Source organism: Botryllus schlosseri, chromosome 9, assembly GCF_051294905.1.
Source record: "Botryllus schlosseri isolate E-star chromosome 9, Bs_hap1, whole genome shotgun sequence".
In the NCBI taxonomy this organism is placed as follows: Eukaryota; Metazoa; Chordata; class Ascidiacea; order Stolidobranchia; family Styelidae; genus Botryllus; species Botryllus schlosseri.
This window is the reverse complement of record NC_137244.1, coordinates 1,787,038-1,806,019: the sequence shown is the minus strand read 5'-3', so window position 1 is coordinate 1,806,019 and position 18,982 is coordinate 1,787,038. Positions and strand designations below refer to the sequence as shown.

Genomic DNA, 18,982 nt, shown 5'->3' with positions numbered 1-18,982 from the left:
ATGCCTATACCCGAAAGTACGATATGCGAGAGATGTCTCTACCTAAAAGTACGATGTGCCAACACGAGTTTCCAATACGACATGCGAGAGATGCCTATACTTGAAAGTACGACGTGCGAGCGCACCCATAAGAACACATGGCGAATCACCAGAGACCTCGTAAGAATACATGACAGGCGAATCACCGCCACCGCCTATAGCAAAAAGGCGAGTTACGACCACGAGTTTTCACGGCGAATCACGACCGCGGCCTATACCTGAAAGGGTGGCATCATCACCGCGCCCATAAGAAACAATGGCAGGTCACCACCACAGCCTATACGCGAAAGTACGACGTGCGAGAGATGCCTATACCTAAAAGTACGATGTGGCAGCACGAGTTTTCAATACGATGGGGATTTTCAGCCAAGGAATACTTGAATAATTTTGATGATGATAAAAAAGTTAATGATACGATTGTGCGTGCTTTTGTGAAGAGTTTGATTTCAGAGTAATAAATGAGTGTATAAATCTGTATACTTGTGATTCTTGTCGTGGTTGTGAACAGCAGACTATTCTGTAGGCGCGAAACAGCGGAAGGTGTGAATAATCCGATCTGAAAGTATTATTCAGGTAGCAATCAATACCGAGGAAAGACTTAGAACACGATCGGTCATTTATCACGACTAAACTACGACATCATATATAATAATTTACGATATATACATTAACAAACGTTCATTCACATGACTATTTACTTGATACATATTCAACACCGTGTGAGAGATTCCTATACCCGAAAGTACGATATGCCGACGCATCCATAAGAACACATGGCGAATCACCACCACAGCCTATACGCGAAAGGGTGGGGTCACCAACACGAGTTTACAAGGTATATCATCGCCGCAGCCTATACCTGAAAGGGTGGCATCATCACCGCGCCCATAAGAAACAATGGCAGGTCACCACCACATGGGGGGGTCTAAAAGGGTGGGGTCATCACCCCGGATTTTCAGGCAGGTCACCGCCGCACCCATAAGAGTCCCAGGCAAATCACGAGACGACAGGTCATCAGCGATAGGGACTCGAAAAGGGTGGAGTCACCAACACGAGTCTTCACGGCAGGTCATGAGCGAGCTCTATACCTGAAAGGGTGGGGTCACCAGAGATCCCATAAGAACACATGGCAGGTCACCAGCGGAAGGGGGGGTCAAAAGGGTGGGGTCACCAACACGAGTTTCGCGGCAGGTCACCAGCGGGCCTATAAGAGCCCCAGGCAAATCACGAGAGATCTATACAACTACTCACATGGGCCAATTCTGACGGTGTGTAAAAGATTGATCAGTTGATTGTTGAAATGCTGGTCATAGTCAAGGGGATGGGTGGAGCGGACGTGAACAATTTGAGTTGTTTTAAACATTCTCTTCAACTGTTAATGATGTTCTGAAGGGTCCAGGTGTACTGCCAGAAGAATATCAATATTTGGTGGAACCAATGAAGAAAAGATCCCCTGCAGTCGTGGAACCAAAATAAACAAAGATTCCCAGTTCTTGCTGTGATACCAACTACGGTACCAAGTGAAAGACTGTTCACTGTGTTTAGTACTGTATAGCCTACATCATTCATGAATACCACACAAGTTCATTCCCTGGAGAAAACGCCAAGAAGTTATGCTTCGTGAACTGTAATCCGCAACTGCCAGACTGGTGCCACTGATATATTTTTATTGCCCCCCAGATCATTCATTTCATGTTAAGTATAGCAATGGCTGTAAACATGTTCAATTAAATACTCTTGAGATGTCAAATATGCGCCTTGAGATAGATTCCACATCTTTTGAATATCGGCTGAATATATCGGGGTTATCGGTGAATGTACTGGATATCGGTTTTATCGGTATCGGCACAAAAATCCTATATCGGTCGGGCTCTAATCAGAATCATTAATTGATCTGCATGGAAGCTGCACGTACAAGGCATGGAAGCTGTACCTACGTAGGCTACAGTGTACAAGTCAAAGGCAGATTAATGACCAACCCTTTGCGGGACGACGTTGTGGCGAGATATCGTAGTGGTATAATGCAGTGGTTTTCGACCTTTTTCATCTCGCGGACCGGTAAAATTCCAAAAAATAATTGGCGGACGAGTGGACCTTCAAAATTTAAATCAACCCGGAATGTAAAGTATGCGACAATTTATTGCAACTATGGTATTACAGAGTGACATTTTGAGGGATTTACTCGTAATTAAATATGTTCATGATGGTATTGAGATTCACATGACTTTACGGTAGTTGATCTTCCGAGTCGAGGTAAATCCTCTTGCCCAGATAACGTGCTAGCGCGGAGAGTAGATCAGATCAGATAACTAACCTGCGCAACACGTGATTAACGGTTGAGTACCCAGATGCTGCTAGCGATTGGTGGTCGCTTCGTAATCAGATATTGTATGCCAGAGGCCGCACGGCATTATGTGTGGGTATGTTCGGGCTTTGTTGCCACTCGGACATCATATCTGAGTGTGTTCGCAGTGTGCTCCGCTATTCGTACATCATATCTGGGTTAACATATTTTGGAGATCTGAAAAGAGGACAGTTTTTCAAAATTTTCAGTTACCAGTACTGGAGTGAAACCCGGATAAAAATGGTAATTTTTCTCGACTTTATGGTTGGTTGGCTAAAGAAAGGTCATTTTTTCCGACTCGGCTCCAAATATTCACACCTTTGTTGAATTCTTCATTGGTTGACTAAAAAAAGAAAATAGAATTGAAAAGGTCAACTTTCCGGCTCAGCTCCCAAAGTAGCCGCCGGAGCGTTATTTCAGTGCTGATTTACCGTATCTCAATCGAATTATACCCTATATATAACCACAATTTCAAAAAAGAGGACACTTGAGCGTCCTCCGAGGACACTATCAAAAAAGTTTTAAAAATAGGACAAATCCTCTTAAAAGAGGACGTATGGTAGCCTAACCCTATATCTGTGGTACATTCGGACCATGTTGCCACCGGGATATCATGTCTTTGGTATGTTCGTATAATGCAGGGGTTCTCAACTTCCCTTGTATAACGGGCCGCATTTTAACAGCCGAAGACGCTGCGGGCCGCAGAAAAATATTTACATGTATTTGTGGGCTACTCTTAAATTTAGGATAATGTAGCATATTTACCAGACGTATACGGGCATGTAGTACGTTTTTATGCATTCTAAAGCATTAATGGACAGCGTTTGTAAGTTTGCAGCTGCTGCTTGTTGTAAGACTATTATGTATCTGCTTGCGGCGCAAGTAAATCCCTTCATGGAGCGTGCATTGCATTCGATACCAAGTCGGTATTTTCAACTTCAAACCCTTCCACCAGAGAACGGAACTCTCTGTTTCAATGCGTGAGAGAGCAAGTATAAAATTAAGGTAACTTTTGCGTTACGGAGGCCATTTTCACATTGAGCTTTGAGTGATATGAGAAGAAGTCTGGTGATCGGCGAGGCCATTTCTGAGCAAACCAATCAACCTTTTTTCTTTCCTTCCAAGCCTGGGGCCCTGTAGCAACAATTACAGAAGTCAGCTTTGTCAAGTTGATATTTTTGCTGGTCCCCTCCCCACGTTTGCTCAGCCTGCATTTCATCTGCCTATATATCCACTCTGATAAAATTCAACCAGATAATTAGTTATGCAATATCGGTGGATTCGTCCGAGGCTAGGGTCAAAGTAGTCTACGCGGCAACGTGTTTCAGAACATGCGATAAAGATCGACTGACATTGATGTTTCTCGTCTGGTCACTGTTGAATCAGACGACTGTATCTTCGCAATTTGTCGGGTGATGTTGTCCTTGCTATTAAGCTCCGGAAACAGCAAATATTTGCACAGAATGTTGAGGTTTTATTGAAAAAACACCTTCTATAGCAGATTTCTTGGGTTTAGCGATATTCCGATCAATTTTGAACGATGCGTCTGTAACGTCGTCGGCAATCTCAACAACCGATCGCAGTGAGTCGAACACTTTTTAAAAGTGTAGGCCTACTACGTAGCGGAATTCTCTTGAACTGAAGTCCAGTCGAATGCCGATTCAAAACAATAACAATCTGAAGTCGAGCATATATCAAGAAACGAGAACACATTAAAACAGTGGTTCTGAAACTATTTTAGACACGCCCCCGTTTTTATAGGGAACATTTAGTTCCCCCTTATCGTCATATAACAAAATGCAACTAGAATACTAGCAATACAAACGGCTAGTTCGATGGCATGGAAGGTTATGGCTGTTGATGAGAGAATTCTTAAGTATAAAATTCTGACAATACACCGAGAAATAACTAGTAATCGGAGATAAATTGCGCGCGGCGCAAATTTTTTTCAGTCGGCCGCAGCTTCGCGTCCCCCCTTCAGATGCTTTCAGGCCCCCGAGGGGGCGTGTCCTCCAGTTTGAGAACCACTGCTTTCAAGAATGAGTAATCAAACGAAAGAGAGACGGTGCGATAAAAGAGCCAAGTTTTTAAATTAATTTGTAAAAATACCGTGTCAGTCGTAATTGCGTATATAATGAAAGATGTCGCGGGCCGCAAAATAAACGTCTGCGGGACGCATGCGGCCCGTGGGCCGCGGGTTGAGAACCCCTGTAATGTGTCACTCGGACATGATGTCTTGGGTGTGTCCGTACTGCGTCTTTATTTGAACAGTATCGTCATCGTCTGGGGGATGCTTGGAGTTTGTTACAACTCGGATATCATATCTGGAATGCCTTCGCACTCTGTCTTCCCCTGCCACACGGACATCACGTCTGGGGGATGTTTGGAGTTTTTACAACTCTGATATCATATCTGGATTGTCTTCACACTCCGTCTTCCGCCACTCGGGCATTATATCTGGTGTGGATTCGTACTGTGATCTGCCACTCGATCATGATCGACGTATATTCTGCCTGTAATGGAACCCCGGATATCATGACAGGTTATGTTTGGACTGTCTTGGAACTGAGACACCATGTCTGGGGTATTTCTCACTGTGTTCCGCCACTAGGACATCATATCTGGGGTATGTTTGGACTGTGTTGCTACTAAGAAATCATATCTTTAGTATATTTGCACAATGTTGCATCACGAGAACATCATATGTTTGGCATGTTCGGACTGTTCTGCGCCATCCATACATCATGTCTGACATATATTTGGAGTGTAGGCTACTTGCCATTCGGACACTATGCCAGTCCGAATCTGCCCAAGAAAATGATATCCGAATGGCGGAGCACAATGCGATCATACTAATGGCATGATGTCCGATGGGCAACATAGTCCATACAGACACCAGAGATGATGGCGGAGTGATGGAAGACGGCGCGAACATACCCCGGACATTATCTCCCAGTGCCAAGATAACCCAAACATAACCTGTTATGCTGTCGGGGTTGCCACTTAGGAAGAATATACCCCAGATATGATGTCCGAGTGGCGTATCGCAGTCCGAATCTACACCAGATAAAATGCCCGAGTGGCCAAACAGTCCGAATATACCCCGGACATGATGTCCAAGTGGCGGAAGACAGTGCGAAGACATCCCATATATGATATCGGAGTTGAAACAAAGTCCAAACATGCCACAGTCCGTGTGGCGGCACACAGTCTAAATCTACCCGGATATACTGTCCTAGTGGAGGCGTAGTCCGAACACACCCCGGACATAATGTCCGAGTTGTGCAACACGTTACGAACATACCAAAGACATGTTATCCGGGTGGAAACATAAGTCCGAATCTACCCCAGATATGATGTCTGAGTGGCGGAACACAGTGCGATCATACCTCAGATATGATGCCTGAGTGGCAACAAAGCCCGATCGTGCCCCAGACGTGGTGTCCTAGTGGCAATACAGTCCTTATCTACCCCAGGCATAATGGTGCCCGGCCGCTGGCAAACAATATCTGTTTACGAAGCGGCCAGCAATCGTTAGCTGCATCTGCACCGTTTGTCACGTGTTGCACATTTATCCGTAGGTTAGTTATGTATAGTCGACTACAGTGTTTCGCGCCGAAGGCCGTGGATTAATCGACCACGTCAACTCGAATGATATTTTTCTCTTCGACAATATCCAGAGAAAAAGCGTATCGCAGTCGGACAAAGCACCTTTCCCATTTCCCACTATCACCAGACATGCAATACCCCGCACGAAAACACCAGCCATCAGCGATACGGGGTCATCCAAAACATGAATGAATCGCAAACCAATGATCATGCAAACTGCGCGCTTTATCGAGTCATCTCGTACTCGTTCGCATGTCGTCTCCGGAGATTGCTTTCACTTCAATAAGTTAAATCGAACATGTTTCAAGGCCTAATATCAGCTTATGAAGTTCTGAATATATGTTTAAAATTTGATGTTTTATTCATTTCATAAATTAGGAAGCCTTCAACATTTTACCTCTTGAAATTAGGGTATAAAACTTTAAAATATCTGGCGGACCGACAGAAAAGTCGTCGCGGACCGGCGATTGACAACCACTGGTATAATCCACAGCTGCAACATAAATGGGTTGCGGGGGGTCGAGTCCGACTGAGGCCTGCTCCAGAGGTTTCTCTAGGCTCCTCCTCGGCATCTCATCCGTGTAAGCGGTGTCTTATAAAATCCTAGAAGTAGGCCGTGCTACAAGTTGACAGCTACGGAATAAAAGTGAAGAAATATTGAACCAGTGTTAATGGCCACGGTAGTCGACAGACACCATGAATACCACAAAAACGGGACGCCGTTGCAGGAGTTGTAGAGAGTGGATCCATGCAGAAGCGACTAAGGGTGGAGATCATGACGTTACCATATCGAGGCCTAACGCTGGATAGGATCTCGCGTAAGGACGATCTCGAGTCGTTCGATGAAACTTTTAATCCAGCGAAGTAGTTGCATTACACAGAGCAACAATTTCTTTTCCAAAATCATAATATGTGAGATCGATGTAGGAGAATATCATGCCCGCTGTGTCCGAAAATAGCATTACTTTCGCCAAATTGACTATATTTTTTGAGATATTGCCTCTTCCTACATATGCAATGAAAAGTAGTTTGTCTGTGGGTAATATAGGTTAACTCGCGCTTGAGGAGTTGAATATGGTCTTAGATCAGTTTATATCATCTCCCATGTAGTACTAACATGTGCGTTGTAGTGCTCTGATAAAGCAATAGTTAGTTTTATCCCGAGAAGTATAATTTCGATATTATTTTTCCGACAGAATACGTCAATTAACACCCGCCCTCATTTAAGTTACAGAAAGAGTCAAATGACACTCATCTCATCACCGATGATTTGTTTGCTCAAATTTAACACGCTTCCCTACACTTTTTAATATTAGATGGTGTCCCTTGCTATCATTTTCAGTAATTTCAATTCATAGGTGTTTACCAAGTATGTTAAAAATTGAGTGATAGCTGGATAGAGAAAGTGTCGTAATGAACCCATTCAGTATCTGAAATGTCACCAAGGGCACTTACAAAGAGTATTTTGGTATGACGTTGAGATATCAAGATAAACGCCGGGCACCGCAAATGGTCCGCCAGCATTAGGCTGAAACTTCGCGCTAAAGGTAAAGTCTGAATAAATGATGCAATTCGTAATCCCCGTAGTTTTGAGCGAGCCAAAGAGCCACCATGATAATTGATATTTTTACATGAATGAGATGTAAGGTTGGAACACCTCAAGAAGTCATAGCACTTCCTCAACATTGACTCTGCTTTACGGTCCATAACCGCGAAGTTTCAATTTAATGCTGGTAGACCGTTTGCGGTGACCAGCCGCTATCCTGATCGCCCAACGTCATGCCAAAGTACAAAAGTAGCCCACTCTTTGCAAGCTCTCTTGGTCACAGTTCACACATTGAATTGCTACATGTTCATCGTGTTCTCGTCACATGTAGCAAAATAAAATCTGGGTCGTTACGACACTTTCTCTGTCTAGCTGTCAATGCTCAAGTATAAATTTCTCGACAACGTCCGTCTCAGTAGGTTAGATTCTCGGCATTTGCCATTATCGGTAATTTTAATTCTAAGTAATGGCATTCTCGGTTTGTCCATTATCGGTATTGATTTCCACGATATTGGTATAGCACCAAAGAAAACATTATGACTGCTACCAATGAAAGCAACATCAAATTGCTCATCGCTAACAGGTTTGGCAATAAATCGTGATGCTGCAAGAAAGTCTTTATACGAACATATCTGACTATTCGTCTCCTGATTCTGATAATTTTCTGAGCACATCAGGAACAATTTTGCTTGCGGAAATGATCATTATTTGCGGTTTCATCAGAAATGACCAACTATTGAACCGAGCGTGAATATAGGTTTGAGGTTGCATTGAAAAGCACTGGTCTAGACGATATACAGTTGAACATCAATTTTCTATTTACATTTGCCAGTCACTAAGCAAGTGGCGTGTTAGCAAATATTTGAAGTCCAACCAGAACGGTTCACATAGTCGCTGCAATACGATGACAAGAGTGTATCGATTCGCCAGTTAGAAAGGAAGATAAACGTAATGTATAGGTCTTGGCGCAATGATCCGACGACTCGACGAGCAGAAATTCTAATGATTCGAGTTGCGGAGTGAAATATAGTGTTTTCTAGAACTGAAATGATACGCTGCTTGTCAATAGGAGGTAATTTATCAACGAAAATTATAATGTAGAACAGTGCTACCCAACCTTTTTGGGTGTCGGAGCCGCATGAAAACATTCGAGTGGGGTACGTATAACGTAAATTTAGTGGTAGCTAGCCTGCCTCTGGATCTCATCCAGCTAGGCTAATTCAAAACCACGCACAATTGCAGATAGACTTCTATAGATTCTATATCGGTTATTTTAGCATTGATAGACGCAGATCGGTGAGTGCTATACTATAGCGCGCGGGACCGTATGTCTAATGCCAGACGTCACAACCCCTCTATGGTCCGCAACAAAGAGTCGTCCATAAGTCGGCCTGAACTTCATTCCTCAACAAAACACATCGACAGTCCTAACGTAAGCCAATCGAATCATGAATAGCGTTGTAGCATCAGTCGTTCTTCGGTGAAAGATTGCGCACATACACAGAGGTGGTCAGTAACGAAGTACTTCTACTTTTTGGAAGTACTCAAGTAGTTTTCCTCTACTTCTGCTACTTACTCAAGTAGATCTGATTTTCTCTACTTCTACTTCTACTTCGTAATATTTTGTGATCTACTTACTTTCTTTTCGCTATTTTCAGTTTGTCAAGTAGAATTAGTTTAATCCCCCAATACGGAAGATAGCCTTAGGAATTTCGGGGCTGTTTTCACGAAGTACCAACAATTAATATTCATAAAAGTCAAGTAAAGCCCAGAAATTTTGTTGCGCTTCGCGCACAGTAGTTATGGAGTGACAAATATGTTGTCACGAAAGTATCAGTGAATATAATTTAGGTACCGGATTGCTTGGTTCCGTTCACACCGCATTGTCGCCCATATCAAATATTTCATCACAGTAAATAAGGCCCACCATAACGTTTGAAACTACCGTTTTTCAATATAGAAATTACGTATCATATCTTAATCTAGCAGCCCATGACGTGTCCAGCTAATCTGGAAAATCAGGAATTTTTGAACGCTACACCTGATTTAGCAGATCACCTTTGAAGCTTTATGGACAAAAGACATGAAATATATTTTCCGCTTTTTAGAAGTGGTATTTGTATTTCACATTCAATTCCGAGTATCATACTTTGAGTTCTAATTACGTTCAGTTCTTTTGTCTGCAGAACATATATTGAAGCATAAACGCAACTGTAGCAATGCCTCTATTTTCCGAAAATAAAGTTACACTAAGTAGGGGAGATGTGGTACCGATGGATCACTGGGACCGAAAATACTTTGAAAATTCTCTATGATAATTTCATGATTACACTTCGTGAACTTGTCTACAATTGCATGCTGGCAAAATCTTTCCTCACGTACAAAAAAATTCGACGTGGGCGAGCTATGGGGTCTCTCACAGATGATTTTTGTTTTGGGGGGTCTACACTAAATTTAGATCGACATATACATTTTTCTTTGTAACCTTCAACACGAACAAACCAGCAATAATTTTTATTGTGAAGTGTAGGGCTTGTATCAGGCTATATAATGGCACCTATTATTTTTTCAGTACTTTCCTTGAGTGGACTTTTTTTCGATTCATGTATAAAATTCGTAGGGTGAGGACCGATGATACAATAGCCAAATCAAGCAAAATAATCAAGCATACTAATCATGAAACAAATGAAACATGCCTACGTACAGAAAATCTTTATCTAATAATTGGATATGATGTTTTATCGCTATAACGAGGTATTTGGAAGTCACACTGTCGATTTTCGGGCAATATGTATGTACCCAGAAATTTATAAGTTCGAGCCTAAATCGAAACGTGATTTTATGACAACATTTGAGTTAATATTTATTCTATTTTTTGACAGTTGCGACCAAACATTCTTCTTTGGCTTGCAGCAGCTTAGATTATAATACTGAGCAAGAAAAGTAGTCACATTTGAGTTTTTTAGGGTATATGTGTCATAGGTCCCCGGGTCGTGTGTCATTGGACCCACCGGGTGGGGACCGATGACACGTTCGAGCAACAAATTTTGAACGTCCATGAATATTTTTTGAAAAGACGGGTATTCATGTATATGTGCGCGATAGGTAGAGCTTGTATCAAAGTGCTAAGCCAGCAAAAGATCTGCTGTTTTCGGCTGAACATTTCGGGGCCAGCGACCATTTTCCAATTTTTGATCCATCGGTACCACATCTCCCCTATAAATTTTACGATCCACAATATTTGTTATTAACGTATACTAATCGCGCAAAGTGTTGAAACCGTATCCGATACAACTTCTCCGTATTGCTCTTCGCCTAAACTTGGGGCCTTATCATATGGGGTCGGGCACCATGACATGATGTTCTCTAAAACGTAGTATTCTACTAAACAAAAGCTTAGTATCGCATTTTCATGTCAATACTATAATTTGCATCCCATGATGCGAAAGAATGCTTATTCTGTCGAAAATTGATATCTCATGGGATGCATCAATTCGAATCAAGCTCTCTGCACGTTCCGCATAGCTCAATTTGCAGATTTTGACAGTCCATGCGAACGAATTAAGAATGTTTTCAAAACTACTTACTTACTTGAGTGGATTTAAATTCGGTCAATTCTACTTCTACTTCAAGTAGTTTCAGGTTGCTTATGGAAGAAGTACTTCTACTTGTACTTGAGTAGATTTTTTCGTCGCTACTTCTACTTCTACTTGAGTAGCTTCCTTGACTACTTCGACCACCTCTGCACATACAGCGTCGCTGGATTTAGTACTGTAGAATTTGGTCTAAAAATGGGTCAACCTAGAAAAAATTCTTATAAAGACGTATGATACACCGTTGGAAAGGTAATTTTATCAGCTTTTCAATGATAGGTTTTGTCATTTTTTTCACTTTGGGGAAAAAAAGTTATGACCAAAAACGTGCGAAGGGGTAGAAATTGAAATTAGGGAAAAATTGACATAAACATATGAACAGAAGGCTAGAAACTAATGATTTATCAACAGAAGAGCAGGATATAGATGCAGAAGCTATAAATGAAAATGACAGTAGAATGACATATCTGTTTCAGGGAGAAAGAGTGAGCAACATGGGGTGGGGGGACGTTGGGGGAGGGGGGCACCAGTAGAGCTGTCGTTGTTCGTTATAACTTCATTGTGGTAATTCTTATAAAGACGTATGATATATCGTTGGAAAGGTAATTTTATCAGCTTCTCAATGATAGGTTTTGTCATTTTTTTTACGTTGAGGGAAAAAAGTTATGACCAAAAACGTGCGAAGGGGTAGAAATTGAAATTAGGGAAAAAATTGACATAAACATGAACAAAAGGCTAGAAAGTAATGAATTATCAACAGAAGAGCAGGATATAGATGCAGAAGCTATCAATGAAAATGACAGTAGAATGATATATCTGTTTCAGGGAGAAAGAGTTAGCAAGGCCGGGGGAGGGGGGGGCGTTGGGGAGGGGGGCCCAGTTGAGCTGTCGTTGTTCGTAATAACTTCATTATGTTCTTGTTTACTTACTATGGTTTGTTCCATTTACCCTGCTTGTTTTTTTAAATAGTGCTTAGTCAAAAAGAAACAGCAATTTGTGTTAAGTGTAGAAAAGGCTATCGGACCGGGGATTCAATGTGTCATGTTGGAGCTTATTTCTGCGAGAGTCATAGTACTACACATCCTTTAGACTAGGGTTGCATTTAAAACAAAAATCAATTAAAAACAAACATGTTTGAAACAAGGCCCTAATTTAAAACATGTTTTTTATTGTTTTTTGTTTTTGTTTTTAAGCCACGACGCCACGAATATTCAATTGTGACGTCATAATGGATTGAAATTGACCATTGAAAATACAGTTTAAATATAGCCCCTTTGACAAAATATATGTACTGCAACTGTTGAATAGGGCTGGGCAAAATCGAGTACCTGAGTGATTCGATTCTGAATCACGTACTATGCTTCGAGTCGAGTCGAGTAATCGAGTATCACTCATTATGACGTCACAGCAAAATGTAATATGTCAAACTTCCAATATGTGCCTTTCTTGCCACCACAAAGGATACAATGCCTGTTATCTAGCAGTTTGAAGATACTTTTGGTATTTCTTCGACCCTAACGATTTCATTGCACTTTGTGACAAAGTTATAGGAGGGTCATGACTTCAGAAATGTTTTTCCAGTAACGGTCGTAGCTTTGTATTATATGTTTCGTAGGCTGCGATACTCCCAATCAAGGTTTCAAGGCTCCCACAGTGGAAAATAGCATACAAACAATCTCTCTTGTTGATAAAATAACTTTCAGTTGCGAGGGGAGTATAATCTCATTACTCGAAAAAAACGTCTTTTGCTAATCGACTCGAATCATTAAAATGATTACTCGATTCAGATTCGAGTACTCGAATCATTGTGCCCAGCCCTACTGTTGAACCGACTATTTTGAGGGTTCCAACCACCCCATAACGATATGCGTCGGCTAAATTGGGTGGTAATTGTCCGTGTGTTCATACAAGATGTTTTTGGTACGTATTTACACAATTATGGTATAATTTTACAACTTGAAAAAATACAATTTTGTTTTTTTTTCTTAAGGCTTTGGTTTAAAATATGTTTTAACAAAGTATTTTAGAACACCGTTTGTTTTAAATGCAACTCTACTTTGCACACTATAATTGGTCATGCTTTGAAACTGGATTGTGAAACGCTGATCGCAACATATCAGAAAATTAGGAAAATGGCCATATCCACACAACATGCCGTAATTTATTGAGAAACCATGCGAGATCCAAGAAACGTTTGTGGTGGCTTTATCGAGAATTGGTATTTCTTAACTGGCAAATAATTTTTCTCTGAGAAATGTTATTTGACCTGTGGGGTTCAGATTGCCACGGTCAAGGTTTTCTCGCAGGCGACCTATTAGCACACTTTTCGGAGAACCATATTGGCAAATACTTCGTATGTTTTCGTGCATCGCGGCGTGGTAATGGTCGATGCCGAAATGCCTATTTTTATTTTCTATAAATCATGCTTTTTTCGTGGGGGAAGGGTACTCAATATTCAAAAATTTGGCAACACGAAATCGCGTCCAGCGCAAAAAAAATTGAAATGAGTTGCCTAAATTGTCAATAAGTGATGTAGGCCTATAAATAATTTATGTTCATTCACCGACATAATTTCGGGCCCTTTTCGAGCTTGGGACCCCCAATTGGACGATTTGGGGTGTGGCAGTTACGGTCCGGTCGCTGTTTTCTAGTTGTGATTTTACTATTGGAAATATTTTGCGCCTCAATCCCATATATACATTAATTGCATGTGGTATATTAGGGTTAAATCAAGGTTGTTATATCAGCCATCGGAGAAGGGTTCACACCATGTGCTTCGAATCAGATGTACGCAATCCGAATTCCCATCTGTGATTGGCAATACGGGAAATTATTTGTACTGGGTTTTGTTTTAGTGCTCTGTGTGACTATAGTAAATCAGCTGGGAATGTCATGGAGATATCTGCCCACCTTGGATTTGGTACTGCACCCAGTAATTAATTTTAACACGAGTGTATTCCAAACAAAGGTCCGTTCCGCAACGATGTTGGCTGTATATGATTTCATAAATGTAGTAGCCTTAACAGCCCCTAAAGCACGGTAACTGAATATATTTTCGAATATTCTACCAATGGGTATTGTGTCATTATAAACATTTTGCGTTAGCCGACAAGATAAATGTTGCGATTTCGTATGTAGCCACCTCCGACTAAATTTCGAAAGTATGCGACCACCCTCCCCCCGACCAAATATACTTAGTTATTACTGCCACATGAAGTAGTTTTCACATGTCTTAGAAATTACTGCTTATACTGTTAATTGAGTAGAAAATATAGGAAGTTACTTGAGTAGCAACGCCAATCACTTCTACAAAATCTAGTTCGGTGGTTCTCAACCGAGGGTCGGGGTCCGCGAAGCCTCTAAACTTACAAAATAGTTGATTAACTAATTTATATTTTTCAAATTAGGAAAATCACGTGGCAGTTTTGCTTCATTACAGTTGAACTCACATCAACAGGATGGCCGCCTGAGATGGAATATCCTGCTGTGTGGACTCATTTTAGTTGCTAAATTGCCAATAGCCCACTGATACAAATATTTGGCTGTATAGAGATGTATTGTTGTGCATTGCCTAAAAATAAATGGTTGGATTAGTAAAGTCAATCACGCAGACTTCAAAATGTTCGCAAAAATCCGTTTTCTTCTGTGATATAGGCCTATATATAACCATTTTCCCTAATAACTTCAAGATGAGCTGCTAGATATAAATTAACAGGCTTGAAGTTATATGTTCAATAAAAAAATTGTTTGTCAATTTTGGCGTCATCATTGTTGCGACCATACCCAAATGTGTCACCGGTAGCGTTGTGCCTTATTATTACATTCGCCACCATCTTTCTTTGTCTAAATGGATTTTCAGCACTCGTTGATATCAAATCGAAGGCGCAGAAAAGACACGACCACGTATTTCAAAAAATGCAGTGGCAGCTTTGAAATAATAAAAGTCAACCCAATTTCTACATAAATAGAATGCTGGGGGTCCGTGATGGTCCAAAAAGGGTCTGCGAATACAAAAAGGTTGAGAACCACTGCTCAAGTTCATAATAAATATTACGGCAAATCAGAAACCGCCAAAAATGTTAAGATTTTTGTAAATAGAACTGGCGCTTAATATTGCAAAACACAAACAAAAAGCCTCGACACCCTTTTAAAACATCTCTGCCTCTGTTCCAGTATGGAATTTGGTGTGGTTTTTTGAATTTGTTGACCATTGTAATTTTATGGATCGAAAAGAACTTCTGATTGAACGATGATAGATAATCACTGTATTTAAGTTCACCGAAAACTCACTCATTCTGTATTACAACAACCCAGGTTTCATGATAGATGATTTCAATAACAATATTTGATCTGTTGCTATTGTACGCTAACCCTGATGTCACTAACGAAAGCTGAAATTTGATTAATTTATGAAAATGACAAAATTTAATACGGAAAAAATCTGACGTGATGGAGACATTATTATAGCACAGAATCGAATTCAGCAACCATAAATTAGCCTAAAATCAATCATGAAAATTTTTGACGCAATTTTTTTTCGAAATTTGTAAACCAGTGTTATCTCCGTCTCGGTCAACTTTCGCCCCCTTAACGTATGATAAATACCCCCTATCAAAGTTATGTTTCTTTTTTTGCTGTTCGATAGTTAGTATGCTTTGCTGAGAGTCATATTTCAATTCATGGTGTTGTATTCTCTTGACGAAGGTATCGTATTTTAGCTTATAATTGTATATAAATATTAGGCAAAATAGTGTTTTACCCCCTAGCACGTTTACCCCCATAACTTTTTTTCCCCAAGGTAAAAAAAAATGACAAAACCCATCATTGAAAAGCTGATAAAATTATCTTTCCAACAGTATATAATACGTCTTTATAAGAATTTTTTCTAGGTTGACCGGAAATTCTACAGGACTAATCGTCGGTTAAAAGGCGGTTAAAAGGCGGCTCGCATCGAACGGTGATCTTCTTAAGCATTTGGCGACAGGGTTGCCCACAATCAGCGCCGATGTTCATTAGGAATGGCGATTGGCGATGAATTAATGTACTGATCCGCCGTAATACATTGAAATAAAACTGAGAATGCATATCATTAGTACAGCATGCTATTATGGTGTTATGTGATAGCTCTTCATACTACATTACATTCCAGCACTTAAAGCACAAGTTTTAGGGGAATTATACGCCGAGTAATATTGATAATAGTGTAATTTGTACTTGACTATGAGCCGTTATTTCGAGGTCAGTAAAATTTTGTCGAAATTTTCTTTTCACAAAGACGATCTAGAAAGGTCTATCGCCTGCAGAACGCGAGAATTATCATATACTCATAGAAACTAACGGCTACTGTCTATTATATTTCTGCGGCATATTCAGAGGTCGATCAGAGCCGCAAGAAGGCCGCGGTTGGGAATGACAGGTGTAGGTAGTATTTCCAACTGTGGAAGCATATTGCCCTATATGGTGTGAACCCAACAAGTTCTCATGGCTCAGTAAAATTGGTCAACGTCACACTTTCCATTTGGCTAAAGGTAATTTGACGGTAATTTTTAATCGGCTTGCCGAGCGCTAAATTTCATGAAACGCGTATCAATCGAAAGCTACCGCGGTTCTGATTGCGAAAATATCAATTTTATTCTGCTCGTGACCCTGGAACCCCCCCTTCCGAGAGAAATCCGTTACATTGTAACATTCGGGGTTGATTTGGGGGTTCCAGGGCCACGCATGAAAACAGACACACACTTATATTTAACTTTGATACTCGCGATTTCTATGCGTATAAGCAGATAAAAATATATAGAAATGTTTCTCGTTGGTACGTATGCATTCAAAACAATGGGTATTTAAAACAAATGCCACTTCAAAAATTGTGTAAATACTTTCGAAAAACATATACCATTGAAGCGTGTATGCATATTCTAATGAATCCGAATATTTCTGGCTGACACCCTTTAGAGGTAATCTTCAGCCGAAAGTACTCGGAATCATTTCAAGAGAGGCCAGAGAGCATTTTTCAGTTGCAATTTGATCAATAGGTAGGCTACAACAGCTCCTCTATATATAACTGGAATGAAACGGATGTTTAGATGATGATAACCGCCGACCATAAAACTGCTGCATTACCTGGTCAAAGATATTTTTATCAATTAGGCTCAATCCAATTGAAGATTGGTGAGGTCATGATTTAAAAAATTACATGTTTTAGACGAGGGCCATGTTTTAAATATGTTTGCTTTGAATGCAACCCTACTGGTTAGCAGTTAATTACCACACTGCACGTTTTCGTATTGTTATCCGACTATGATTAACCTCCATTGCTTTTTCATTTTTAGGGGTATTTTTAGCTAACTTACCCAGAAGAAGCAATGCTGAACGCTTCGACATTGACATGGATATGTCTGACTGTCATCGGCCTCGCCATTCTGAAAATGATCCTTAAGCAAGTCAAGTGTTGGATTCTATTTCGTAACATGCCCGGTCCCGAAGAGCCAGCCTACCCCGTATTAGGCCATTCTTTGTTATTCCTTGGCGGACCAGTAAAACTGTACAAGGAACTTCATCGAGTCATGTCAGGGATACGCGATAGAGGTCACCAACTTGGAAGAATATGGCTTTCCACTTTGCCAATTATTGTAATCACTGGTCCGGAGGCGGCTGAAACCATTCTACGCAGCTCACGTCATAATGAGAAGTCCGCGTTTTATGATTTATTCCACCCGTGGCTGAAACGGGGTCTTCTTACTTCTCACGGGGATAAATGGAAATCAAGGAGACGCCTTCTAACGCCTACGTTTCATTTCGAGTAAATATCTATATAAAATTTACAAGTTATTGTTTCTGTACTTCTTATCTTATTTTCGTTCCAATGATCATTTCGACCTAGTCCAGACATTGGATGAATCAACAGACATGTATATCGACAATGGCCTTTTCAAGACAGACTATAGAGAAGCATGAGCATTAGGGCTGTTCAAAAATAACTTTTTTCCCGGATTCCAGCCATTCACTGATCAAATTGTCAGGTTATCCCAAAAAACGCAGCACACCAAATCTGGTTCAATTCTAACAAGAATAGGACTCCGCAGATCCAATTACAAATTTTAATTTACTGGGGAAAATTAAAAAAAATCAAATTTGGTGTGCAGCGTTTTCTAGGGTAACCTGACAATTCAATTAGTTAATGGCTGGAATCCGGAAAATAAGTTATTTTTGAACAGCCCTAATGAGCAGTTGAGCACTGAGCAAGGATAACGAATGTAGAGTAGACAGAGGAAACCCATCCAACGTTAATTCGAAAGTGTAAATTTTCAAAGTGAAAAATAAACGGCCGAAAACATACTCAAGTACTCTAAAAACGTTCAAGCTAATTCGTTACTGACCGCTTCAGCTCGTGACTGTAACAATGAATGCTTGGATTCCTTTTTGGACTCGGATTTTAACAACAGAGACGGAAACAGGATCCGGAGTTGATGAAGATTCGGTTTTAGAGCGCTGGATCGAATCCAGCTCATTAAAAACCAGGTTCCCTATATTTCTGCTACATGATGTGTCTAAACACGCACAATGTACACTATTTGCAGTACATACAGAATTGGGGAATTTTTATTTATTCAAACTTTCGTAAATTTGGATTATTTCATTCCCGATATTTTGTGAGTTCGCGCGCGCATTCGATTTCCGCTGTCCTATTTTGTTATAGAATGACGTTTACCGGATATATATTGATAGAGTATTACCTATTACTGCTTTCTGGTCCATTGCAAAAAGAGGGACCAGTGACAACGAAAGCAACCAGTCATACCCAACGTTTCATTTTATCATAATTCTGTAGTGTTTAAAATTAATTAAAATACT

The 18,982-nt window shown here is 40.6% G+C and overlaps 1 protein-coding gene across 2 annotated transcripts in view; it reads left to right on the top strand.

The window, feature by feature from the left end:
• Positions 1-17,435: 17,435 nt before the first annotated feature.
• The window catches only part of LOC145446317 (cytochrome P450 4V2-like), a 35,262-nt gene continuing 33,715 nt past the window's right edge, over positions 17,436-18,982 (top strand). For both annotated transcript variants that reach the window (XM_080324575.1, XM_080324576.1), the window contains exon 1: positions 17,436-17,930. In XM_080324575.1, coding sequence (XP_080180701.1) covers positions 17,494-17,930 — 437 coding nt within the window. In that variant the 5' untranslated portion in view covers positions 17,436-17,493. The remainder of the gene's footprint in view (positions 17,931-18,982) is intronic.